Consider the following 19291-nt stretch of genomic DNA (forward strand, 5'->3'; position numbering starts at 1 on the left):
GCTATTGGAAAATTACAAGGCGCAGTAAAAAAAGTGGGTAACATTTGCTCTGAGATGTCTGAGCGAATGGTCATGGTGGAAACTCGCACCGAGAATCTCGAGACAGATATTGTGAAGCTCCAAAAAAAAAACGAAAAAGAACAAGATGGAATAATAAAGGATCTCATGGCGAAAGTGGAAAATCATGAAAATAGATCTAGAAGGAACAATTTAAGGTTCCTTGGAATTCCAGAAAACTTTGAAGGGGACGACGCCAGAGGAGCAATGATTAACATTCTTAAAACTTCATTTCCGGAGCTGGAAGCCTGGGATATGGAAAGGGAGATACAGCGGGCTCATCGGTTTCCTCTAAGGCCATCAAAACATTCTAATAAACATCATCAATATCCCAGGGCAATGCTGGTCTACTTTGGCAACTTTCTTCTCCGAGAAGCAATCTATGACCTAGCTAGACCTACCACTCAAAGAGAACATAGGGGATTCAAATTTTTTGTTAGACCGGACTTCGCCCACTCTACTGTCGAGCGAAGATGGAAAATGCGCCAGCTATTTGGACCTTTTGAAAAAATTGGAGCAAAAGTATTTTTGCAAAACCCGGCATGCCTGAAAATCATATTCAAAGGCACAACAAGATACTTTAATAGCGAAGTACAGGCAGAAGACTATTTACGAGAAATCTCAGGGACTGGATCACTAAACTCAGGGAAATAACGCAAAACCACATAAAGGGACTTATACAAGGAATAGATAAGCTGAATTAACTATTCCAATATGTATTAATTAGGAACCATCCCCTACTGAAGCGTTAAGAGTTAAATAGAATGAATAAGCAGGCTGGAAAATATATTTAGTTTATAAAGTTAAGTGTGAAATGTTATCATATTATTTAGGTTTCTGTTAAGTGGGGATTAGATGAGTGTATAATACATATTATTAAACTAGCCCAGCCCGCGGGGCCCGCTTTCACGGATGTCACACCCCTGGTCCAGCGAGGGTCAGGTAACCTTCAAAGGTGGTGGAGGGTGGGGGGAGGGAATGAGGGTGGGGGGTCTAGGGGGAAGGTCAGACAGAAATTTTACAAACCACAGAGAAAAAGATAAGTATATAATTACAGTTAATACATTACTTATGGGTAAACATCTTTATAAAATACTTAGTACAAATAAATGGGTGCAGTAAAGATTATGTCACTTAATATCTGCGGCCTAAATGATATTAAGAAGAGACAGGCTGTAGCGGTAGGCCTACAAACCTCGGGTCCCAATATAGTATGTATTCAGGAGACGCATATCGAAGGTTCACAGCTACATCTTTTAAAAACATTGGGATACAAATTAATCTGCGCTACTACTCAGGGAGCTCGTGTTAGGGGGGTGGCAATCTTAGCTAGAGGCGGGGGCCTAAGTTTCAACCGATGCAAAACAGATAAATTCGGCAGGTGGGCAATCACGGAATGTCAACTTGAACAATCACAATTAATTACTATATGTTCAATCTATGGGAGCAATTGTGATGATCCCACCCTGATAAATGAAATTTCTACTGAACTTGCACATTGGCCACTACCAGTACTCATCTGTGGGGATCTCAATATTAATTTACCCTCCGACTGGTCAATGAATGATAATTGGGTATATCATGGGAGGAAACCTAAAGTGTTTAAGGCCCTAAAACATTTATGTCATATGCATGGACTTCTGGATGGGTGGCAGATCTCTAACTCTGAGGATCCTGGCTACACCTTTTTTTCAAATCCACACCGGGTTCATGCAAGGCTTGACTATTTTCTTTTATCACAAACATTAAGCCATATTATACAAATAGAAAAGCTGCCCCGAGTACTCTCTGACCACAATCCTCTAATATGCACCCTAGAGCAGAGACAATGGGGCCAGAAGCCAAGAAATTGGACCTTCGAGAAATCCCTGCTCCTTGAAGAAGATTATTGCAATCACATGCGAGCATGGATTCCCAATTTTCTGGAAAATAATGTAGGGAGTACCTCTATAGAGATAGTATGGGACGCACTAAAAGCCGGAATCCGAGGAGAAACTACACAATACTCAATAAGGGTCAATAAATTTGCAAGGGACCAATATAAAGCGCTATTAGGGAAATTACAGGACTCAGAAAAAGAACTCATTAGGGCAACACGCGATTCTTTAACGGTAGAAGAACTCACCAAAATTCAATATCAAGTGACAATAGATAAGGCTGCTATCATGAACACATTTATCACCAAAGCGGTGAAAAAAGCCACAGCTCATAGTGAAAAAACTTATGAAGTAAGTGAATCAGTTGGCCATCAATTAGCCATACGTATGAGGCAACAAACCTCTCAGAATCTCATACGGGAAATATCAGACCCAGTGGAAGGCTTAATCACAGAAAGTGATAAAATTAGAGAGGCTTTCTGGCACTTTTATAGTATTTTATACTCAGAGGAAACAGGGGCCGATACAGACAGTATGAGAGAATACCTAAATCAGGGACCATCTAGTAGACTTACCGAAGAAGATCAGGATGATCTAGAAGAGATACCAGATATGGAAGAAATTTTAGAGGCAGTGAAGGCTTTGCCTAGAGGAAAGGCAACTGGCCTGGACTCTATCCCTCTAGAGTTTTATATTACTTTCCTAGATCAAATCAAAGAGATTTTTTTAAATCTATGTGTTCATATATTTAACAAGGGACAACCACCAAAGTCCTGGTCAAAAGCCAAAATAGTCATATTCTTGAAGAAAGATAAACCACCAGATCAGATGGGCTCCTACCGCCCTATCACTTTAATCAACGTGGACTCAAAAATATATTCCAAATTAATAGCGAATCGAATAGCATCATTAATACATAAACTTATCTCAAATTCCCAGCACGGGTTTGTACCAGGAAGAGGAACTACAGACCACATTCATAGAGTGATTACCCTGTTTGACAGTACAGAAGTGACGGGAGACCCAATGGCGCTTATCCTTTTAGACGCTGAAAAAGCATTTGATCGGGTCTCCTGGTCATTTCTGTGGCTGGCAATGGGTCATCTGGGCTTTAAACACCGATTCATTCAGGCTGTACAAAAACTATATACTGACCCTAAAGCTGTAGTGATGGTAAATGGCAATCTCTCTAAAGAATTTAAAATATCAAGGGGAACTCGCCAGGGATGCCCATGCTCCCCATTGCTATTTGCTATCTACATTGATCCCTTTATTCGCAGTCTAGAATCTAATGTTGGGATTATCCCTATTCTGACCCAAGGTTATATGACTAAAACTCTTGCCTATGCCGATGACATCGCCATAGTGACATCAGATCCGACATTAGCCTTACCTATAACTGAAACTGAGGCAAAAAACTTTGGCAAAATGGCCGGCTATGCCCTCAACCAGAACAAAACCCAAGTAATCCTAAACGACAAATGCACTATGGCGGATCCTCGTGTGACAACAAAAGCGACCTACTTAGGGGTATGTATCTCCTCTAAACTCGATACAGTGGTCAAATTAAACTTCAGCCCCCTGCTAGATAAAATGCAGAAAGATCTTCACTGTTTGAATAACCTGCAACTATCTCTGATTGGCCGTGTAAATGCACTAAAAATGGTTTACTTCCCTAAATTGCTCTATATGTTCAGAGCAATTAATCTGGAAATTTCTGAATATTGGTTTAAACTGATGGAGCGTACTTTCTCCAGTTTTATTTGGTCTTATTCACAACCTCGAAGAGCCTACAAGCTCTTGACTCTCCCTAAAGAAAAAGGAGGCTTAGCCCTTCCTAACCTTAAGCTATATTATTGGGCTTGTATGCTTTCATATAATCATGAACTCTTCTTTCTATTAGACGATAATGAGATAGTCTCAGGGGAAGACCAACCATCGATTCACCAGCTGGTATTAGGTAATAAGAGCAAAGGCTATATGTGGCGATTTCTCTACGATAGCTACCACAAAAAGGTCCGCCTAAAAACCTTATTGGGAGGATTTAAAGCATGGAAAGCTGTGAGGAAATTACTGGGTATAGGACGACTCTCGCTTTACTCTCCTCTAAGCAACAATCCGGCCCTCCCCGAAATATTCAGAGATGCCTGTATTGATAGATGGAATATGGCAGGAATTACACATTTTGGATGTCTTATTTCAAATGAAGGGTTATACTCTTTTGAAACCTTGAGGGAAATATATCACTTGGAATGGAGGGATTTTTTTAAATATCTGCAAATCAGAGATTTTTTAACACGAAGGATTAGGGAAAATACCCCATTTGATAAAATACCGACAGCAGAAATCTTAAAAAGAACCAAAAAATTCACAATTGGTGAGATATATTCTCACCTGCTATTCCTCCTTCCAAACAATCTTGAGAAAACAGCACAGAAGTGGCAGGGGAAATTAGCAATCAGCATAGAAGAATTTAATTATGCATATGATTTATCTCAAACTATCCTCATGTCAACTAAACTGCAAACTCAGTTTTATAAAACCTGCTTTTTTATGTATTATACCCCTGATAGAATCGCCAAATGGGGAAGTGGGAGGGGTACATGTTGTTTTAGATGTACTTTATCTAATGCAGACAGCATACATATATTTTCCTCCTGTGCAAACTTATCCTCTTTAAAATTGAACATTGAACGGTTTCTAACTGATGTTCTAAAAACAGAAATAACCCTTTCTAATGAAATGATTTTGCTTGGGGCGACTAGTCTCGCAGAACTATCTCCTGGACACGAATTAATATTTATCGCAATGGCGGTCTTAAGAATCTGTATCGCCACCGCCTGGCTAGACCCTAACCCACCATCTTTTCAACAGTGGTTTTCTAGATTGTTAGCTATATTTAACTTAGAAATGGCTATATATAAAAGAAAAGGCAGAAGACGGAGGGTCCGGGGATTAAAAATCTGGAATCCCTTAATTGAGTGGTCTCAATCCCAAGGCAATTCTCTGTAACATAAGGCCATAACCAGCGTGATCTAAGAACTGCCAAAATTGAATTTGTTATGGCTGTAATTTTTTTTTTTTTTTTTTTTGTGTAAATAATAATTATTTAGATGCTGTTTGTATCTACCCAAACAGACTGGAAATGTTTTGGCTGGTTGATTAACCTATTTACCTATTTAGCTATTAATGTATGATTTATGAACTTACCTAAAATTCATAATTTCTCTGTGTTTATATTTGAAATATTATTGTTGAACTTGTCTGACTGGGGGGGGGGGAAGAGAGGGGTTTGTAAATTTGGGAAAAAACCTAATAAAGATATTTAAAAAAAAAAAGAACCTATCATACACCTGTGCATTTGCGCAGATTGGGGCTCCGTGATACGGTCGACTGTGAGAGATGTGGGAGGAGTGAGGCCGACTTTATACACCTGGCGTGGCTTTGCCCCGCTATTGCGATCTTTTGGCTACAAGTCTTTGCCAAAATAGGTGCAATCACACAAGAAGTGCTCAGCCCCAACCCGCTACTAGCCCTTCTCAGCTATTCGAACAAATTGCAGAAACCCATCAGATGCTTAGTTGACATGGCCCTACTAGTTGCTAAACTCGTCCTTGCAATGCACTTGTCCTGTGCCCCCCCCCCCTCACTACCGCAATGGACTACAGACATGATGTACTGTAACACTCAAACAGAAGCGTATAGTGAACTACTACCACCTCGGAACCAAACAAAGACCTTTTGGAGCTTATACACTACCATAACTAACAAAGAAGAGAGAAAGGGTTTTTATAACAAAGGGAATACTCCTAGTCCCCTTGAGGTATTCATATTAAACAAATGGAGTCTACCCTGAAGACACAAAGTGTCGATGTTGTATAGAGGAGGATACAAAAAGGAAAAGGTTTTCCTTTTTTAAGAAGACCTCTCACTCACCAACCTAGTTGGTGACATGCTTCATCATAGGGGTCCCACCCGAATAGCTGAATGTTATCCGGGTGTGCTTCAACACCTGAAGCACGACTGAATCGAGTCTCTAATTTTTCCCTTTCACAGACTGCTGAGAGGTCACCATACTGTAAGTATACGTGTGGTATATGATTGACCCAGTGTAAGGTACACCTTAGCGTGTGTATACCACTCGGGTCGCTGAGATAGGTCCTGAAGAAACCTGGTAATATCACCAATAGGTTGAAACATGTAGACCACAATCACTTTATATTCTCACATAGATCCATAGGTCAATTTAGCCGAGTTAGGTATCTCACGTTGCTTTTAACTTTGTCTTGTTGCTCCATATTAAAGTCTTAGGGAGTTAAAGACAAATTTAAAATTCACCTTTTCACTCACCTGCACCACTGTTGCGACTAACCTGCACCACTGTAATCAGGTGTTGAAGCACACCCGGATAGCATTCGGCTATTCGGGTGGGACCCCTATGATGAAGCATGTCACCAACTTTGTGTCTTCAGGGTAGACTCCTTCATTTGTTTATGCTTATACACTAGGCTCGGGCTCAAGAGTCGCCTCCCCCCACCTACAACCATAGAAGGGTCATGATAGCCGTGATAGCTCCTACTGGTATCGGAAAACCTATGGCAGGCCTATGAATCAGACATGGTGTGATGCTGCCTCCACATTGATGTGATCCTTAGCCCTTTAATTGTTAAATGTCATTTGATGCTGCTTTGTGTACAGCCTCTTGATTTTAGTTAAGTGTCTGCTATTATTTGATTATTTCTAAGTGTGTATTATAATTTCGTATGATTTTGTATTTCACAGTTCTTGGTATGTCGTGTGTATTTATGATTATTTTGTGTTGTATTAATAAAAAGGAAAAATAAAATAAAATAAAAAAATACAGAATGGTGTAATTTTCAAGAAATGGAAATGTAATTTTACCTTGGAGTACTTGAGTTATTTTATGTTCTGAAGGTTGTGACCATTCTCTTTCTGTAAACGAATGTCATAGCAGGTCATTAATTGGACCGCTGGAGAGTTAAATGGAAAATGTAATGCACCAATTTCAATGTTATAAGTAGTTCTAATAGGTACTGCACATAACTAATAACTCGATTTCCCACGTTTACGATTTTCCTAGGTGGAGATGGGAATGTTCAAGAACTTTATGGTTACCTTCAACAAGAGTTACGGAAGTCACAATGGTAAGGCTTTGATGGATAGGAGACTTTGTATGGATGTTAAAACTGTCAATAAAGTTTTCCCCTTTGGCTGAACTTGAAAACAAACCACAGTTTTACACAAGACTCAAAAAGAATTAACCCACATTCACAAATGAGGAGCAGATAATAAAAAACATGCAGTAGTCATACAGAAAAGAATGTACATTTTATTTCAGTAATTTAAAAATCAGATTTAAATAAACACATTGTAATACATCAAAAGTTCATTACACAAAATATGGGACAATATAAAAGGAAAATAATTCCAATTAAAAAGGAGAAAAGGAACACCAGTTTCAATGGTTCAATAAGATATGCTCCATGAAGGTATGTCAGATTTCACAGTCACATGAGCTTCTTATTTCTATTACTTAATGTTTCTCCACAAAAAAGTGCATCGACGCGTTTCGGTTATGGCACACAGATATTCAAGGCCAAAAACCTTCCTCAGGATTAAAATAATGATATCCCACTTTAAAACAATATCTTGACAAATATCAAGCAATGTTGCTTACAGTCAACTGCTTACAATAGTCGGCCACCTTCAAAGTGTACCTTTAAATGCGTTTTCTTGTGCGTATAAATGTATACTGCACATTTCAAGGGACGTCCTCAGTCACGTCTTACAAACAATACGGCCGACGGACTGAAATTATTTCTCATCTTTGGAGGACAGAGAAAATAGAACCCCACGCTACGGCCATTTGCGCTATACTAGCAGGCTGCGGGCGGTCTGACTAGAAAACGGAAATAATTTCAGTCCGTCGGCCGTATTGTTTGTAAGACGTGACTGAGGACGTCCCTTGAAATGTGCAGTATACATTTATATGCACAAGAAAACGCATTTAAAGGTACACTTAGAAGGTGGCCGACTATTGTAAGCAGTTGACTGTAAGCAACATTGCTTGATATTTGTCAAGATATTGTTTTAAAGTGGGATATCATTATTTTAATCCTGAGGAAGGTTTTTGGCCTCGAATATCTGTGTGCCATAACCGAAACGCGTCGATGCACTTTTTTGTGGAGAAACATTAAGTAATAGAAATAAGAAGCTCATGTGACGGTGAAATCTGACATACCTTCATGGAGCATATCTTATTGAACCATTGAAACTGGTGTTCCTTTTCTCCTTTTTAATTGGAATTGTTTTCCTTTTATATTGTCCCATTTTTTGTGTAATGAACTTTTGATGTATTACAATGTGTTTATTTAAATCTGATTTTTAAATTACTGAAATAAAATGTACATTCTTTTCTGTATGACTACTGCATGTTTTTTATTATCTGCTCCTCATTTGTGAATGTGGGTTAATTCTTTTTGAGTCTTGTGTAAAACTGTGGTTTGTTTTCAAGTTCACCCAAAGGGGAAAACTTTATTGACAGTTGTGTCTTTTGGTACCCTACCCCTTTGGTTTGTTTGGGTCCCTCTCTTTTGTTAGAGAGGGTTTGTATGGATGTTGACAGTAAAGAGCATGTAAGTTATCCAAAGAATAGTTCACATTTGCATTGAGTTTGCTTATAGTTTCCACCCACAACACCTACAATGCTTCCATTTGGAAACAATTATCCCTCGATAGCAGAAGAATGTCAAATGGAGCATGTATTGTTTCCAGACCTCAGATAACTATGGGCTTTAAGAATTCATGCCAAACAAGTTTCATAATTTCGAGATATCTAACCTAAAGACAAAGGTAGGTTGTGTTACGACTGTAGACATCACTTGTGTTGTGTCTTTGGGAGTATTGTGCCTGAATCAAGATTACTCAACAAGAGTGGTGCCCAATAATAAAAGTCTCTTATGTTGATGTATTGTGATGTTTTCTGGAAGGCTCCCCTGGCGTATTTTATGTAGTTCTGGCGGTCATATTTGCAGTACTGTTTCAAGTACTGAGTGCCCTTTTAGCAATACTGTGTTCAGTTTTTTGGAGCTTTTTGAGCCCGTACCTGGATGCATTCTCTCCATAAAGGTACAGACTGAATGGAGACTGTCGATACACAAGTGGTACAAAAGGAGCCTGGTATAAGCTACAGTGGACGATTTAGAGTTTGGCAGTGATGGTACTCCATCACAACAATGACAGATTACCCTCTCCAACAAACTCTCGGATAGCCTGTCTGATTTACAGGTCGGACTGCCAGGTTTACGCTGTGTAAAATGTACTCTGTTGGCATGAATCTTCCTCAGCCAGTCTAGCGAGATGGGCACATGAGGTAAGGCACCCTACTCTCCGCCCTATTTAAAGTGGGCAGTCGGATGGCATTTTAGGGCAGACAGTCAGATGACTTTTTGTTATTTGTCTGTCACTGCTTGTTATATCCTGGCAGTGAGGCAGAGTAAAAAAGGAAAAATTACCCCAACACCAATGGAGAAAACTCCCAAGGTGTAAAGGTCATTATTTTTCCACTATGGGAGTCGGTTTTTCACAAATAAAAAACTATGGCACAGCTCATCATGTTTGATGGAGCAGTTGTCAAACTTTTCCTGCAATCACAGGAACCGCCATGACGGCGATTCCTGCCAATGTGTAGATATACAATGTGTAGATATGTCCGTGGGGCTGGCGGACAGCTCTAAATTTGATGGGCAAAGAAAAGGGAGGATGTAAAGTACTCCGCAACCCTGTCTGCTTTTACTCGGTCCACCAACCCCTAATACAATCCCACAGTCCTTCAGAAAGATACTCAAATATCTAACTGGGGAAGAACACAGTGTAGTGGTTATGCTGATAGGCAGGTCATTTTTTCTTAGACTAGTTTGGGAAATAAACACATTTGACCTGTCTTTAAACTCGTATCTTTGTTGGTTTTAGATGACATTACCATTTTTAGTTTTGCTATTTTTAGTCTTCGGATTATCACTTAAGATGCATTTTAGCATTATTTTTGTATTAAAACTGCTTTGAATATGAGGTGCTTTGAACACTTATGTAGACCTCCGCTTTCTGACTTTGAAAAACTTGAACCCAGGCTCTGTTAAGGATCCAGGGGGAACATACTCCCTTCCCGGTCTCCTTTGGAACGGTGGGTTCACCTGCTCAGACAAATCCTTGCTTTGCTCTCCTGCTGCTTTAATTATTTAAAAACTTGCGAGCAAAGCCTGGATTGGATCTAGGCAGGCCAGCCTGTCCCCGTGGGTCCAAACATTCAAGGCAGCGTGGGAGTGCAATGAAAGGACAGGACCAATCACTGTGTGGCTTTATTTTAAAGCTACACAGTTATTAGTCATGTGACGTGATTTCACTGTGATGGCATTGTCCACGAGGGGAGAGGAGAAAGCAGTCGTGCTCTTGGATGAGGCGTCCAACAACAGCCCGAGAAAGAGCACATGCAGCAGGCCTGGTGGTTGTGAGTAGGCAGTGATTGTTTCTTGTTTTTATGAACATGTATACTGGCCTTTGCATGCTATTGTAGGCAATCGTGTTGAACAGCGAAAATAAACATGAAGAAAATATAGGAATGGCTAATGAATATAAAAATATTTAGCAGTTGGCCTAACTTGCGAGGTTACTACAATGTGTTTAAACCTGCCACAAATATTTTAATTTGAGTCCATTGCTGATGAAGCTAACTGAGAGTTCATGCAGTGCTCCAAATCAAGTATATATAATTCGGGCTCCCGGTTTTATGGTATTTATTTTTTTGGCATTTCTGTCTGTATTTATCCATATTTATTTTTTGAGCATTTTATCTGTATTTATCCACATATATTTTTGGCACAAGCAGAAGGCAATGCTGCAGCTAGCATTTTTCCACATTTATTTAAATTGACAATGCACGGATGCATTCGGTATTATTGGTCAACACAATACATTCATCGTAAAACTTTGCCATTCGCTTAAAAGTGCTATCACAAGACATTTGTCTAAGAGCCTTGCAGTTTCTGTCATCTGCACAGAGTGCTACATCCTCTCCCCCACTGAACACCATCCTGCCCCACTGAGAGAAACTCACACTCCCTTCAGCTCCAACCCAATTGTGCCCAGCTATAAACAGCTAGAAGCAACTCAATTCAAACTATGCACTAGAGAAGAGTAATTTGCTGCCTGAAAAAAGTAAAATAATTCTGGCAAAATTAAACACTCATAGGGAATACAACTTAAAGCTTTTACACTCATTATTCAGAGAACTAAGGACATGAAAAGAAAAGTAGCGTTTGACTGGCAAACTCTGTAAGGTGGCGCTATTGTGTTTGGGTGTGAATAAAACCAATCTGGCCACTTTGCGACTACTCTGTCTTGTTTTATTTAGTTATGTATTTATTGTTTGTATTTTAAAACCTTTTTTCACTTCTCCTGAGGCCGCGTTTTGGAATAGAAAAATGTCAGAAAAAGACTTTTGTAAGAAAAGTGAGCTCTTTTTTTGGATCCATTTCACTGGGAAACAAATAACAGAAAGGAGAGGAAGGGGGATCTGGGGGGCAGCCGAGCCGCGAGGTCTGCCCCCCGGGCAGGTTTGGGAGGGGGAAGTGGGCAAGATGGGAGTGGCCATTTTGTCGCTTTGGGCTGCCTAGGAATAGCCCAAAGGCAGCCCAATCTAGAACTAAACAGCCCAATTAGGCTATATAGCCGGGGTTCCGCTTCCTCCCAGCCACCATTTTAGGTATTGAAACCTGGTGGCTGGGAGCGCAAATTAGCTTGTCTGGCGTGATAGTGTGGCGGTTTTTCTGTGTTTTCAATGGCAGTTTCGGAGGATTTTCGGGTGTTGGAGGCCATCAGCCTGCTGAGCGAGGCGGGGCGGATGGGCCTCTTGGTGGGGCCGAAGGCGGCGCGGCCGGTGCGCCAGGCCTCTTTCGGCGTGGCGGCAGCGGTCATGGCCTGCTCGCCGCCGAGAAAGGCACCGAGTTTGCAGGTGAGTCTCCGGGGCAGCGCCGATGCCAGGAGCGCGGCCCCGGGAGACGGGGAAGAGCGGGCTGGTGGAGAGCGGGCGAGGCGTGTGACCAGGGGCGCCTCGCCGCAATTCTCTGTGGCGGCGGGGGACGGGAAGCAGTGCAGCGAACCCGAGCGGCCGCGTGTGGAGTCGCGCGACCACGCGGACATTGTGGAGGTCGGTGGGGGGGCCCGGCCGAGAAAAGAGGCATCGGGTGCGCCAGGGAGGCAGGGTGAGCAGAAGCGGGGGAGGGGCGGAGCGGGGGGAATGCAGCAGGAGAGAGGCCCGGGCAGGGGGGGGGGGAAACGGAGGGAATGACAGAGGGGGGCAGGCACTTAGGAGGCAGTATGAGAGCTCCTCGCCGGCCCGGCAGGAGGCAGAGGAGATGAAGGGGAGGGGCAGGAGCACAGGCAAAAAGGGAGCTAAGGGGGGTGTGAGAGGGGGGGCGCGGGGAGGGGTGGGGCAGCAGGCAGGGGGGAGAGGGGGGATGGTCTTGGGGGGGGGGGTAGAGCTGGACGTGGAGCAGGGGCGGGGGGGAGGGTCCCCATTGTTGTTTGACTCGGAAGGCAGTGAGAGAGAGTGGGAGGGGCTGGATGTGTTCGCATCTTGGGAGGAGGGTCTCCGGGAGGCGCGAATGGTGGCGGTGGATGGGGCGGAGCAGGGGGGGACAAGGCGGGTCCGTCGGGGGGGGGGGAGGGGGCTGGGCAGGGTGGCGGCTGGGAGCCGGGTGGGCCGGGGAGGGGCTGGGATTGGCGGTGGACATGGGAGCAGGGGTAGGGGGGCTTAGCTGGAGTGAGGAGGAAGATGAGGGTGGTGCGGGGGACGGCTGGGGGGATTGAGGGACCCGGCACACCAGCAGTACCTTTTTTCTTGCAGGGGGAAGGCCGGCGCGGGGGAGCAGACTTGGTAAGGCTTGGGGCGGCCCAGCGACACCAAGGAGAAGGGAGGGCGGAGCTTCCTGCGGCGAGCCTGGAGGTCATGAGGAATCACGGCACGGCTGGCTCAAGAAGGCCCCCGGCGGGCTCGCCGGCCCCGCACCCACTGGGCCCCAGCAGCTTGGGGACCAGCAGAGATCCTGGAGCACCGGCAAAGAGGACTATTTTATTTTGAGTGGGGGCAGAGGCGGAAGGAGGGCCTCTGGCAGTGTTCAGTCGGCGCCGCCACCGGCGCGCCGGAAGTATTGGTGGGGAGGTGTTGAGTTGACGGAAGGAGAGGAGGACAGTCCGGAGGAAGGGGAATTGAGGGATGGGCCGGGCGGACGGGGGTCCGGTAATGGTGTCAGTTCTTTTTTGCAGGTGTCACGGGTGCTGCGGCGGCCCGGACACAGTCGGGAGACAGGTCGGCGCCGGAAAGGAGAGGCAAGGAGCGGCGAGGGGATACTTTGGTTACAGGTAAAAGCAAGGAGGCGCCGCGGATGGTGTCGGTAGGGGTGGGGGGAGGGGAGGTGGGGGGGAGGATCGGTTATGCAAGGGGTGGTATGTGGTAGATCGGGGTGTGGGGACGGATGTGGCTGCGCTGGCGCCTGGAGGGAAGGATGCAGGGGGCCCTGGGTGCGGGGGCCCAGAGGGGATGTCGGCGGCAGGCAAGGTTGCAAAGCCAGAGGCTGAGGGGAGTGCGGGCAGCGCAGCAGCGGATGACGGGGGTGCGACGAAGCCTGAGAGTAAGGAATTGAAGTTTAAGCGGCTCCCTTACATGGGGGTCACGAAGCCGCTAGGGGCGCATTTGATGGCGGCTACTAAGGAGAAGATATGGAAGGGAGAGTATGTGGAGTTGTTGAAATTGTTGCACCGCGAGGTTCGGTCAAAGGAAGGGTCGAAAGAGGAGGAGTATGAGCTGCAGAAGCGCCTGAGGGTGCCGCTGACAATAGAGAATTGGACGGCGGCGTTTTTGATTTTCGCGAGTGTATATTGTGAGAAATTCCCGGATAGATCGGTGTCCCTTTTTAAGTACATGGACGTCATCTGGAAGGCGCAGATTACGGGGGGGGTTTGCGTGGGCGCAATATGACGAGGAGTTCAGGGCAAGGATGGTGTGGGATCCGGAGGCGAAGTGGGGCGAGCTGGATTGCGATCTTTGGCAGCACACAATGGGCTTGGCGGGGTCGGGCAAGACTATTTTTACCGCCAGCGGGCTCCCGATCATATATCAGCCCTTCAAGGGCGCCCCACCCAAGGGGGGTGGAGGCCGGAGCTAAGAGCCAGTCCGGAACCGTGGGGCCCTGCTGTAATTTTAATAAGGGGGCATGCGCCAGAGAGCATTGCTGTTTTAGACACGAGTGCTCTGGGTGCGGCAGATATGGGCACCCAGTGCTGCGCTGTTGGGACCCTACTGGGCAGCAGCATGGGGGTCCACATGCAGCAGCGGGAGCAGCGCGCCCCGAGAGCGGTCAACCGTCAGGCAGCGGCTGGGGGAAAAAAGGGCCTGGGCCAAAGGGCTCGTACGCCGGTTAGACTGGACAGGTTGACGGCGGCCCTGCGCATTTACCCGGATGCGGGGGCTGCGGATCGTCTGCAGGCCGGGTTTCGAGACGGGTTTCGGTTAGGATACGAGGGTCCTCGGGTGCGGCGTTGGGCGGACAACTTGCGGTCGGCGCGGGAGCACCCGGATGTGGTACAGAGTAAGCTGGACAAGGAAGTGCAGGAAGGTCGCAATGCGGGGCCTTTTGGGGACTGGCCGATGGCCGAACTGATAGTGTCCCCAATAGGCGTGGTGCCCAAGAAGGAGGCAGGGCAGTTCCGGCTCATACAGCATTTGTCATGGCCGGATGGCGGGTCGGTGAATGACTATATCAACGAGAGCGAGGCCACGGTGGTGTACTCCTCCGTGGAGGCGGCAATGGCTTTGGTGGTGACGGAGGGACGAGGTGCAGTAATGGCCAAGTGCGACATCAAGTCGGCTTTCCGGTTGCTCCCTGTTCACCCAGACGACTGGTACCTGCTGGGGATCCAGTTTCACGGCCGCTGGTATGTGGACAAGGCGCTGCCGATGGGCTGCTCGATGTCCTGCGCTCTTTTTGAATGTTTTAGTACGTTCCTGCAGTGGTTTTTTATGGAACGCACGGGTCACCAAGGAGTCACGCACTACCTGGATGACTTTTTCTTGGTCGGGGCCCCGGACTTCACGAACTGCCAGGTGGCTCTGGACAGGTTTCAGGAGATCATGGAGGACCTAGGGGTGCAGTTGGCACCAGAGAAGACAGTGGGGCCAGGCACGGCGGTGTCATTTTTGGGTATTGAGATTGACTCAAGGTTGATGGAAGCACGGCTGCCGGCGGACAAGCAGCAACAGATGCTGGGGCTACTGGAGTTGATGGTGGCCAGACAAAAGGTGACAGTGTTGGAGGTGCAAGTGCTGTTGGGACATCTCAACTTTGCGTGCAGGGTGGTGCGGGTCGGAAGGACGTTCTGTAGACGGCTAGGCCCGGGCAATGGCTGGGCGGAGGCCTCCACACCACCATGTGCGCGTGTCGGCGTGTGTGCGGGAGGATTTGCGGATGTGGCGGTTTTTCCTGAACCAGTTCAACGGAGTGCCCTTACAGCGGGACGAGGACTTGGTTTGGGATGTGCAGATCTTCTCGGATGCGGCGGGCAGCAGGGTTTCGGTCTCTACTGGAACGGGAAGTGGTGCGCAGAGAGGTGGCCCCCAGAGTGGTCAGGGGGCGGGAGGAGCATTGCCTTCCTTGAGCTTTTTCCTTTGGTGGTGGCGATCTGGCTGTGGGGTGAAGTGCTGGCCCATCGACGGGTGACTTTCAATGTGGACAACATGGCGGTGGTGCAAGTGGTGAATCACCAGTCCGCCAGAGATGAGCAAGTGTTGAAACTGTTGAGAGTGTTTGTGTTGGGCTGTTTGCGCCATGACATTGCTTTTCGCGCGGTGCATGTCCCAGGAATTGACAATGACATTGCGGACGCTCTGTCTCGTTCGCAGTGGGGGAGATTCCGTGGGTTAGCCGAGGACGCGGAACGGGACCCAACACCACTGCCGGTGCGGATGTGGGACATTGGCAACACCGGATGTTGCAGCTGGTTCTACAATCCTTGGCAGAGTCGACCAGAACAGCGTATGTGGCAGCCTGGGGGGAGTTTGTGGCGGCCGGGGCGCGTTGGCAGCCGCCGGGCAGGGACAGGCAGGAGGAGGTGGTACAGTTCCTACTGGACCTGATTGGCAGGGGTTTGTCGAGAGTAACGATAGCGGGTAAGCTGGCGGGGATAAGTTTCATGGGGAAGCTGTTTTGGGGATACGCCCCGTCCGCAGGTGAACTGAGTACTAGGATGTTGGAGCGTTGGGCACGGGAATGCGGGCGGGGGGGGCGGTGCGGCGGCCGGTGTCGAAGGAGCTGTTGGGCAGAGTGGTGGGAATGCTGCCGCGAGTGTGCAGGGACGGAAGGGAGCGTGCCTGTTCGGGACTCTGATGGTGTGGATGTTCGCGGGGGCATTCTGGGTGTCTGAGCTGTTGCGTTCTAAGGCCGGCCGGGTGGTGGAGTGGTCGGAGGTGCAAGCGGAACAGTCGGAGGTGCGCCTGTGGTTGCGTACGTCCAAGACGGATCAGAGGGGTGTTGGGGCCTGGGTGGTCCTGAAATGGGGAGAGGAAGGAAGGAAGGGAGTGCCCGGTGCAGGAAATGGAGGGGTGAAGGCACCGCTAGTGGTTTGGTGTTTCAGCACGCAAATGGAAAAGGAGCAACCTGGTCACAGCGGTTGGGAGTGTTTCGGAAGACCTTGGCCAGACTGGGAGTGGATGGAAGCCAATTTGGCACGCACTCTTTTCGGATAGGGGCGGTGTCCGAGGCGCATCGTCGGGGGTGCGGGAGGGGGGCCATCATGCGGTTGGGGAGATGGACCTCAGATTGTTATCGCCGTTATGTGCGCAGCGCAGACCTAACAGGAGCGCGCGAGTTGGAGTTGGGGGGACAGTGTTGATTGCCATTTGTTTTTCATTTCAGGTTCGGTGGCGGGCCCCACGTCCTGGGACATGTTGGTCTGGATTGTGAGACATTCCTTTGTGAAGAGGGCGAAGTTGCAGGCCCAGGATAGCTATATTGGGGACAACCTGGGTTTCAATCCGGCTTTGTTTCAGGTGGTTTGGTCGGGGAGGGGGGGCATGAGATGGAAGGAGTTGGTCACGACATTGAATGGATTGGTGTGCGGGGGGCGTTGCCCGGACGTGTTGGTCCTCCACCTAGGGGAGAACGACCTCGTGCAGGAGTCGGGTTTGGTGCTGATGAGAGCAATGCGGCGGGATTTGGCGGAGCTGCGCAGGTGTTGGGCAGGTTGTGCGGTGGTATGGACCGAGCTGGTGCTGCGTAGAGTGTGGCGGGGGCGGTGAAGCCGCAGGCGGTGGACAAGGCAAGGCGGAAATTAAATGTGGAGATGGTGCGTTTCTGTCGGCATTTGGGCTTTGCGTGCATATGGCACAGGGACATCAAGTACGATGTGCTGGAGATGTTCAGGGGGGACGGGGTACACCTTTTCCGCATTGGAATGGATTTATATCTGTTGGAGCTTCGGGAAGTGTTGGCGAAGTTGTTGGGTGTTCGCCGGGAGTAAGGGATCTTCATGGACGAGCGGCTGTGCCGGGGCTGGGGGGGGGTTGGGGATACAGGGACAGGGGGGAGGAGGTGCAATCACCTACCCCACTTTCCCTGGGTGGCGGAGTTGTGTTGATGTTGGCCAAGTTTGGCTGGAGTTCGGTTCTTTATCCTTATGTTTGGGGATTTGGGGAACGGGAGCGGGGAAAGGGTAAACAGTTTTGGAGTTACATTAGAGGGTACTTAGTTACAGTTGCAAGAAGGCAGATAGGTCTGTAGGTCTTGGCAGGTTTTGGAGTTAGGATGTAGGGGAGAAAATTGGATACTATGAAGATGTAATTGAATTGTATATTTGTATATTCAGGGTGGGGAGATTGTATCATGTGGGGATCGTAGGGGTGGGGGAGAGAAAAACCTAAGGGGTCAGGTAACTCGATGTTTAGAGAGGTTTCAGTTTTGTGAGGCAGTTGCCAGTTTTAATGTATGTGATGTGCACCTGTTTCAAATAAAGCGACCTTTTACACACACAAAATGGTAGTCGGTCTTGATTGCCCCCTTCATCCCTCCCAAGGGGGATTTGGGGGGCAGCCGAGCCGTGAGGTCTGCCCCCGGGCAGGTTTGGGAGGGGGAAGTGGGCAAGATGGGAGCGGCCATTTTGTCGCTTTGGGCTGCCTGGGAATAGCCCAAAGGCAGCCCAATCTAGAACTAAACAGCCCAGTTAGGCTATATAGCCGGGGTTCCGCTTCCTCCCAGCTACCATTTTAGGTATTGAAACCTGGTGGCTGGGAGCGCAAATTAGCTTGTCCCGCTCACCCCACCCCTGGGATTTGGGTGGTGGAGGGTTTTAATTTCAGGGTAATTTCTGTTAGGGAGGTGGCGTTTGGGACAGGTGCACATGGGGGGATTTTGTATGTATTTGTCGCTTTGAACAGGTGCCGGCGGAGTTGTGTTGATGTTGGCCAAGTTTGGCTGGAGTTCGGTTCTTTATCCTTATGTTTGGGGATTTGGGGAACGGGAGCGGGGAAAGAGTAAACAGTTTTGGAGTTACATTAGAGGGTACTTAGTTACAGTTGCAAGAAGGCAGATAGGTCTGTAGGTCTTGGCAGGTTTTGGAGTTAGGATGTAGGGGAGAAAATTGGATACTATGAGGATGTAATTGAATTGTATATTTGTATATTCAGGGTGGGGGGATTGTATCATGTGGGGATCATAGGGGTGGGGGAGAGAAAAACCTAAGGGAGCAGGTAACTCGATGTTTAGTTTTGTGAGGCAGTTGCCAGTTTTAATGTATGTGATGTGCACCTGTTTCAAATAAAGCGGCCTTTTACACACACAAAATGGTAGTCGGTCTTGATTGCCCCCTTCATCCCTCCCAAAGAACAATCACGGTTTTCTGCAAGTGAGGAGGAGCGTGACAAAGAGAGGGAGGAAGAGTAAGAAGGGGAGAGGGGGGCAGCAGAATTGGACACTGTCCTTGTCTTGTCCAGGCAGAAGGAAGAGACAATAATGGTTATGGGCTATGCAGTCCAGTCACAAACTCTGCAAATATTCTGTTTCTGAGCCTCACTTACACCCTCTTCCCTGTGTGTGTCTGACTGAGCCCTGCCTTCCAGCGCAGCTGCCCTGGGCTGAAAATACAAGGATTAGGTTTCTTCTCTCCGCTGCCCACTCCTCCCTGTCCACCGCAGGCATGTCTGCGAGAGAGTTAGAGCGCAGCTCGAGCCAAGGGAAGGGAGGACGGCTGAGAGACAGGGCCAGACTGGCTACCGGGCAGTTTGGAATGCT

At 47.5% G+C, this 19291-nt stretch overlaps 1 protein-coding gene across 1 annotated transcript in view; it reads left to right on the plus strand.

Annotated features, from left to right (window-relative positions):
• Window positions 1-19291, plus strand: part of CTSW (cathepsin W) — a 536072-nt gene that overhangs the window by 68258 nt on the left and 448523 nt on the right. Inside the window, exon 2 of the mRNA XM_086938511.1 lies at window positions 7036-7099. Coding sequence (XP_086794637.1) covers window positions 7036-7099 — 64 coding nt within the window. The remainder of the gene's footprint in view (window positions 1-7035; window positions 7100-19291) is intronic.

Source organism: Lissotriton vulgaris, chromosome 9 (genome assembly GCF_964263255.1).
Source record: "Lissotriton vulgaris chromosome 9, aLisVul1.2, whole genome shotgun sequence".
Taxonomy (NCBI): Eukaryota; Metazoa; Chordata; class Amphibia; order Caudata; family Salamandridae; genus Lissotriton; species Lissotriton vulgaris.